The following is an 8,850-nucleotide window of genomic DNA, read 5'->3' as shown; positions in this document are numbered from 1 at the left end:
CCAGAAGATGCAAAGTGGCTGTTGCTCACCTCCTGCTACTGTTCTCGGTCCGCTCCAGGTGTTCACCTACCCCCGGAGTTACATCGAAGCAGCCCTAAGCGATGCGCAACACCGCACGCCCAAGGAGAGACCTCTCCTCTCCAAATCGGTACTTATGCAACAACCTTATGAAGAAAATGCAGTCAAACAATAGAACTTGTAAAACAAGTAAACAAACAAAAAAAAATCACAAATATAATCTCATGTCTAAAAGAGGCTGACAGTGAATGGTGTAAAAAACCGACAGAGCTGCCACCAGGTATGCAATACATTCCACAGCACCAACAGTTTGGTTCCTGGAACCACAAGTAAATAGCGGAGCGCTTACAAATCCACGAATGTCAAAACGTGTTCAGCTTGAGTGATTCCAAAACGCCTCTTAGCGAGATGACTGGCAAGAGCATACTCAGTGATCTGGGTTTCCAGTGAATATTACTAACACAACACACGCCAGGTTACAGATCTATTGCTTAAATTGCTCTTGGAGAAAAAAAAAGAAGCCAAGTGATATGTAAATCTTCACCACTCACGTCTGGGAGGTGAATGGGCTTTTAAAGTCGAGTCTCTTTTTGCACTTTTTTCAATCAGTTTATGAGCAGCTGTTGTCTTGTGGCTTGATTCAATTCTTTAAGGCTCCATGCTGACAAAATTAGTTGAGGAACAATAAAAACTTCACCACAGGAGGATCGCTCTGGGATGTCAAGGTTTAAACGCGTGGTTCAGGCCCAGGACTTGCACAGATGGTTCAACAAACTGAGCGTCCCATATTTCTACCTTTTGTCTTTTGTTTTGGCCCTGAGCTGTTTGTTACTCCTGTATGTCTGGCACAAGTTCAGAATCTTCCTTGCTCCTCAGGAGGAACAAGGTGTTTTACTCTTCACAGAGGCTGACGAACTGATCTTCCTACTTCCATGCTAAGTGGTTGTGCATTTTTTTCTGTTTCTAGTAACTCATCGAAGATATCCCTAGAACAGACAGAAAGACCAACAGTGAAACTTATGTACAACAACTAACTGCTACATAAAACAGCCCTGAGGGAATCAGCAACTGGATTTAATCCACAACTCGAGCGTCACAGATCCTGGCAGAGAAAGGTGTCTTATCTGGCATCTCTAAGCAAGTCCCACAGCACTTTATTTTCATTTATTACAATGAATAAGGTCACTGGTAAGCCTCAGAGAACAGTAACAATAGTGAAAATAAGTCCTGGCTGGTAAAAGGATCAGAAGCAACATAAGACACAGTCTGTAGATAAAGTAATATCCTTTATTAGAGCAACCAGTAAATACAGAAAAAGGGGACAAACTTTGAGGCACAAAACCCCTTCTTCAGTTCTATGTGCTTGAAGAGATATCGCTTCTACCTACAAACCTCATGTTGCCCATGTCCTGAGATGACCATGGCTGCAAGAACACAACCACTAGAAGCAGGGATAAGGGCATTTACAAATATCACAGCACTTAAGGGAAAAACCCAAGCTCCATTACGATTCCTGGTACAACAAATGTACAGCTGAGACACTGAATCCCCTTAAAAGAACACAGAAGCACAGAGAAGATGAGTTAATTCATCTTGTTAAAACCCTGTGTATCAGTAACATCCAATTCCATGCCTCTGAACTCGGAGCACTTCAATTTTGTCAGTCTTGTGTATAATTCTGACTACAATTTCTTCTAGCAAATATAGGCAGATGCTTTTTATCCCACCAAAGAGGGCTGGAGGAAGAAGAGAAGCCCACTTCCTCACAAATAGCAGGTAATTGCTATTGCTAAAGTTCCCCAAGACACCTACTTGTGCATGTAGAAGAAGATGTAGCCGCTTCGGTCTCTGTCACACTGAACGGTGGCCTCTAGAGTTCTAGACACTTCCAGGTCATTGTAGGTGAACCAAGACTGCTTCTTGATATCATAGACATCACTGATATAGTGACCTTAAAAACAGAGAATGCACCTTTCTTTTCATGCTGCAGTTCAACCAGTAAGCTGGTTAGCTAGATACCCTGGTCCAGCAACTGATGTCAGATTTAAATGCTGAAACACCCTTAAGATCCTGGCCCCTTGATCCTTCCTGCTCAATGAGCTGGTAAGAAGCACAAGCAATTCCATGGACCCCATCAGCAATACGTTGTCCACATGCTGCAGTTAGGCACTGCAACATCCTCAACCTGCTCCCCTACCAGCAAGCCACGACGGATGACTTGCTTTGCTGCCTGAATTCTTCTCTGCAAATAATCCTGCTATGATAATTCTGTATTACAGATTTTTTAAGCTAGATAAGAGATGAAGAATAAAATATGGTATCTTTTACCTGAAGATGATGTGCTTCCAATATGGCTGACAATGCTGATGAGACGATAAGAGTGAGGAAGCTCTCCTGTCTGAAAAAAAAGTTCAATTAAAGCTTTTAGGCCTTCACTTTTGTCCTACGTAGCTTCTGGACAAGATGATTCATACCTGAGATAACCAGCTTTGGCTACTCTATTCAAAGGTGCAACTCAATCAAGGATTACAGAAACAGACACCCTGGTTCAGACCAGAGTCCTTCCAGAAGAAGGAAAAAGCCTTCCATCTTATTTAAACTTTCAGCAAGCAAATGAACATGCAAAGGAGCCACTCTGACCTCAGAACAGATGCTGACATGAGCTCTACACTGCTAAGTTTTCTAAACAACTATTTCCTGAGCGACTTCCACTGATGTCAGAATTAATCCACCAAATAAACACAGAAAAGCAGAAAGGGAACACCATGCTTACTTCTGAAATATCAAAGAAATACCCTTGATAACAGTACACAGATTTAACAGCTAATACCGGATATGTAGCCCAGATTCTCTTGTCTTGCACCTGTAATGTCAGACAACACCATCTCTGCATGCAGGAAACATGCTCTGCCTGTTCACTAACAATAAAACTAAACAATAGTAATCGGCTTTTGACAATTATTTTTTAATCCTCTCTGACCAGGAAACGTTACTGATACGATTCACTGACAATACTCTTAAAATTTAACTCTTCGTTTAAGGGTAAGGAAATTGCTCAAGAATTGTAAGAAGATAAAAACTGCTCAAAGAAACTCCTATATATTTCACCTTTTCCAGGCTACACAGTATTCCTTCCACTGAGGCAGGCAGGCAACTTTCACACCAGTGCTCTGTGGAGACTGACAGTGCTAGTGGCCAGCAGCCCAGCTGGGTTACAGTTCCGTTTCACCTAATGGGAGTAAGATCTTGCCACAACTCAGTTCTGGTAGTGCAGGATCTAGAAGTCCCTGGTGTTGCAACTAAACTACCACGCTGGCTGAAGTCCTCCCTCTCTGTAAGTATTTCAGGCCTATTGCTTTACATGCACTGGAACATTTCTGGGATAAAATTACTGTTTCCTTTTCACCATTATACACATCTTAGAGAAACTCAGAGGGTCTCTGCAGCAGTTTTGCTTTTTTAAAATTAAAATAACACAATAGGACAGACTCTTAAGAATAGAAATTTTCTATATTTTCACTTTTGGACATAAAATACCTTTCTAGACTCTACACCTCCTCTGTAAAACTACCTCCAACACTAAACTGATGGTAAAGAAGGGGTTATTCCTCAGCTGGCTTTTGAAATCATAGATCACACCTCAGCATTTCTTTTCAGCTCTTCTGCTTCAGCTTCTGAATACTCCATGTCAAGAACATCTTCATTCCCAGAGTCTTCATCAGAACCAACGCTGTCCAGCAGAGAGCTGTTAAACTCTAGATAGCACGGAAACAACGATACTGTGTGAGAAGCTGTGGCGCACACAAGAATTCAAAACAAGTCGAGGTATATGTACCCACATAAACAAGGACAATAAAATGCTAATGATTCAAGCTTTCTTTCCAAGGAAAGCAGGAGATGTTGGAATTTCCAAATGAAAACTCTCTCTCCTTTCCCCAGCTTGCCAGAGCAATAGTTAAGAAAAGTAACTTGGATTATAGAATTAATTTTAGCATCATCTCTCCCATACTTGTACAAAAGGGCTCTACATCAATGACAGCTGGGTGACAAAAGAACATTTAAACTCTTGATTTACTCCAGAGCACTGGTTGTCTGCAGCCAGAACTGACATGAAAAGAAGTACAGCCAGTCTGGTTAGTAAACGGTAAGTTTCTGCATCAAGCAGCTCTGAATTACAGTTTTAGCTGTAAGTTGCATTAACAAAGTGCATTTTTCAATTAAAACTGGCATAAAAATGCTACTGCTGGCAGCAGGCATCTTTTCATTGTTTTCAATGGTAAGAAGGCTGCTCACCACAGGAACTTCCAGTTTGCTTGGCTGAGCAAAATGCAGGCAGCTTTCTGTAAAGAGCCGGAAGGCACCACTGCTCCCTGTACACGCTGTTCCAAACTTCCTGGGATTCTGCAGCTACCCAACTAATTTAAGATTTTGTTCAGTACTCATTAGGAGAACTAGCTATGCTTTCACCAGCTAAATTAAAGCTATTAAGTCCTGGGCTGATGAGATTAACAGGACATTGCTCATGATTATTTTTTTTCCCTTAAAGAGACTATCAGGCCAGTTATGATGGAGATGTTTTGCCAAAGAGATTCACACGCTGCTTGCCCTGTTAAACCATCAGATGCTGGATGAGTGTAATCTTCTTGGGAAGTTTATAGATGAATCCCTTTAACTGAGAATATGTTACTGCTGGTTTCCACACTTATCCAGGCTGTTGTAAGCCTGACTACAGCCAAGAAACGCAGCCACTTAGGGAGGTCTCTGCATGAAGCACTTGCCACGGGTATTGCTAAACACCACTTCATCAACAGTCCTCAGATGACTAGTGGTTCTTTGACCAAAGCACCACTGGGAACCTTTCTAAGACAAATACTACCAGATATATGCTTAAGATTATTAGGATCTCCTTGAACAACCACTGGCTGATGCTTTCCAAATGATATGGCAGCAAGTTGAGAAGCACAAGGCAATGCTCATGTTTAAGTCAAGTGACTGCAAATCAGGAGGAGGAAGGACTCCTAGCACTGAACTCTTCCCAGCCACGAATCAAGGAAGACCTGAGAGGGACAAGGGGGCACAGTCTGCCAGAGCTCATCATGGGACAGGACTCAGGCTGAGGGACATTTAAGCAGCATTCAACTTACTTCTCTTCAGAAGCAGACACAGATTCATCCAGTAATACCTGAGGGCCTTTAAAGGTGTCTGAACAACTACAAGTATCTTAAGACAATACTTCATTACCCTTCCCTCTCCCTGTTTGGAGCAGGAATTTTCTCTCAGTTATGATTTGCTCTGCCAGATTGTATGAAATCACTCACATGCCAGCCTCACACAAATGTTAAACACTGCCTGAGGCTCACCACACTGTCTGGATTTGGAAAAGACAGATAGTGTATTTTGGGTTTCTTTTTCCACCCCCAACAGCTATACCTTACAGTGAGGTCTGTCTCCCTCCCATCCTGTATCAGACAGACACAGCACCTACTCATTTTTCTGGGCAAGGCCAATGCATTCATTAATCAGCACCAAAATACCAATGCAAGTCAGAAACAATCCTTATGCTCTGACTACAGCCATTAGCATGCTGGCTTTTGCTGGAAATGCAAAATTTCAAGGTCCATTTTGCGACACATATTAATATCACATATTAATTATATAGAATATATTTACTATTACATAAATATTATATATTTAGTGTATAATATCATATACAGAACTATATATTTGTTTATGTATAAAAATAAAATTAAATACTGAAGAAACAAGTTATTTTTCATATTAAGTTTTTGCTCGTATTTGCTTTCATAACCAAGAGCAAAAAAAGTTGACCTGAGCAAAGCCAAACACAAAACAAAGCCCACACCAAAAGACCAGGAAATCCCAGCTGTTTTACAGACACTCAGGAGCTGCACTCATACATACAGATTTATTTTCCCTCAAAAGCAACATGCTGGAAGAAGTTAAATAAGTTTCACCTTGTAGACTTAATTCCGTGGCTCGTTTAAGGTCATCATCCTCTTTTTGTTCTCGTGCCTCCTGATGGGAAGAGAACAAAACTTAGCTCATTGAGACACTTCACTGTTTAAAATTCTTGTGGTGCTCTTTTTCCACTGAAACTGTGCCGCTCTGGTTTCTACAACAAACCTGACATTGTAAATTAAAGGGTCTGTGTGAAGGAATGTTTGCAACCAGCGAGAGTCCAAGGCTCCCGTGCACCAGAACCTGGGACAAACCTTTATTAAGGCTCCTCAAAGCTCCTGAAGTTTGGTATGCAGCAGAGCGAGTCTCTAGTAACACCGAACGCTTTCTCTGGATCATTAATTTGAAAAGCATCTGAATGAATTTGCAACCCTTCACTAAGGAAAGCTGTCACTTACACACAAAGCTCCTCACACTTGGGCAAAATTTAGACGACTTCTGCCCAAAGCCAGCTGAGGACAGTTGTTAAACCTTGACAGATTTTATTATTTTTAAGCCATGTGAAAGTAGAGCCAGTGGTTCCATGCAGCAGGTGTAATTCACAAAGGCAGGATGCAAAGAAAGGCACCACTAAACAAACAGGTATTAAAAATATTACCATGAACAAGTAGCAAAGAAACCTCAAGTCAACAAACCCTTCTATAATCTTTGGATAATATCATGCCCCTGTTCCTCCCACCACTCTTCAAAGCTCAGAGCTACAGCAAGCCAGTCAATAATATTTAATGAGCTGGCTTCTTAATTCAGGGTTTGAATGCTTTCAGTGCACCTGAACGCAGAACTCTAACTACGTATTTCAAATCAAGATAACCACAGCTACTGCATTTCCATGCCTGAATCATTAGAATAGCAGATTTTTCGCTTCAGAACTGTAGCAGAATAACACTCAAAGGGCAGTTTTACATTATTAGCATGAGGCCTTTTATCTCACTATTTCTAAAGCATTTGGGAATCTTTGTTAAACTACTCAGCATCGCTGAATCAAAGCTACATCTGGCATAGGACATACCAACCAGCACCTCATAATGAGTAATGGGAGAGAAAATTCAAGAGCCATGGAAACATCAGATCTCATAAGGAAAACCATGACAGCTTTAGTATTAATAGAGAGCAGACAAGGGCACCTGTTGGAAGAAAGACCTAGCTAAGTGCTAGCTAAACTCTCAACGGCTTGGTTAAACTTGTGGAAATCAGTTACAGGGCTTGAAATTCAAGTGGAATACAGATGGTTAGCACACAACCCAAGGTCCTAATTCTTTCCAAGTCTAATTGAAAAGACTTGTTTCAGAGTAAATTATTTGTGATCCTTTTTCCAATTTACTAAGAGGGAAGGATCACATAAACACTCAGTTCCTACACTCTTCACTAAGCACCCTCTACTTGCTGTTACCAGAAACAAGGCACTGGGATAGAGAGATCTTTAACCTGACCTGACATGGCCATTTTTAGCCTTTGCTTTGAAACTTGCTTCTTTCACTTTTGAGTCTTGACAGGACATGCTGCAAGAAGCAACTGCCAGGGAAGCTGAAGGTGGTCTTGGTTCTCGGTGACAGATATTAAGAGTTTAGCTTAGTTTAGCAGCATTTTTATACAATGTTACAAGCCAGTGTATAAATGTGCACAAAAACCTTTGAGAAATCTGCAGGTCTGTGATGTGACATATGGTTTACAAAGCACATACAAAATATGCCCAGATGTATCCAGTGCCATCATTCTACTGACACTGGAGCCAGGAGAAACTCAAAGCTTTTTTCATCTCAAACAAAGCAGCAGAATCCCTCCGCAGTTACTGCCTGAACACAAGTTTTTCCTTCAGCCATCAGATTTCCAGTGTTGGGGAAGATAACTCAAGGAAGCAAACTTTATTTCTTACTTGCTCTTGAAGGCTTTGAGCCAGTGCCTGCTGAAGTTCTTGTTCTTCCCTCTCTCTTTCCATATCATACTGTTGCAGCCAGTCAACCTCCCCCTGGGATCCTTCCGGAGTTTTGTTTTCCTTATTCTCATCAAAATCTTTAGTTATCTCGGTGAAATTGGCAGGACCTGAGGAATCAGAAAGTACAGTTATGCTTTCCTGGGTCTTCCGGATTCTCTTTACATCACCACAATCTTTGCAGCACAGTGACATCTATTGACAGGGAGAGCTCACCGGCCATAGAAAAACCACACAAGAGCCAAATGGAAAAAGCTCCAAAGCACAGTCCGATACTTGTTTTAACAGGTGTAAGATGAACCATTAGATTAATCTCTGAAGCTGTTCTCTTCTTAGACATTTATGTTCACTCAGAAACAGCAACTTTAAAGGAAGATGTCACACACCACTGGATTTCTGCAACCATGAAGCTGACACTTGAATTTCTCTAGAAGGAACTGCAGATTATAAAAATTTGCATTGCACATTATACCTTGGAGTACTACAGACGAAGCCACAATTAAAGCCAAATCATATGTAAGACAGAGGGAAGCACAAGTCTCAAGCAACATTTAAATTTGTCAACTTTTTGCTTCAGGTAAGAGCCTCAATCTTGTGAACACGATCTACAGCTTTAAAAGTGCAAGAAGATTATAACTTTTCAATTCACTTTTAAAGTGAACGCTATGGCAGAAGTATTGACAAAAACATGACAAATCTGGAATGAATGTTCATTCAACCACTGCATACATCTCCTCCTGCAGTTGCAGGACACTTTCACTCTCCCATGTGCTTGCAGCTGGGAAGTCAGGACCCTCTCCAACAGCCATCATGCAGCAACACGTGAAACTTTATAGTGTTGCCCTATGTGGATTTCAACATCTGCTCGTTAGTTATTAGCAAGGATTATATTAGCAAGGCAGTCTCAGTAGCTGCAACCTCTT

The 8,850-nt window shown here is 41.2% G+C and overlaps 1 protein-coding gene across 1 annotated transcript in view; it reads right to left on the bottom strand.

Moving 5' to 3' along the window:
• Window positions 1-213: 213 nt before the first annotated feature.
• USP37 (ubiquitin specific peptidase 37) overlaps window positions 214-8,850 on the bottom strand; it is a 33,168-nt gene continuing 24,531 nt past the window's right edge. The window contains exons 18-23 of the mRNA XM_029086691.1: window positions 7,871-8,037; window positions 5,994-6,054; window positions 3,658-3,773; window positions 2,347-2,416; window positions 1,831-1,969; window positions 214-1,004 (exon numbers count right to left, since the gene is read on the bottom strand). Coding sequence (XP_028942524.1) covers window positions 917-1,004; window positions 1,831-1,969; window positions 2,347-2,416; window positions 3,658-3,773; window positions 5,994-6,054; window positions 7,871-8,037 — 641 coding nt within the window. The 3' untranslated portion in view covers window positions 214-916. The remainder of the gene's footprint in view (window positions 1,005-1,830; window positions 1,970-2,346; window positions 2,417-3,657; window positions 3,774-5,993; window positions 6,055-7,870; window positions 8,038-8,850) is intronic.

Source organism: Antrostomus carolinensis, unplaced genomic scaffold (assembly GCF_000700745.2).
Source record: "Antrostomus carolinensis isolate BGI_N321 unplaced genomic scaffold, ASM70074v2 scaffold8129, whole genome shotgun sequence".
NCBI classification, from domain to species: Eukaryota; Metazoa; Chordata; class Aves; order Caprimulgiformes; family Caprimulgidae; genus Antrostomus; species Antrostomus carolinensis.
This window is presented reverse-complemented; position numbering and strand designations above follow the sequence as displayed.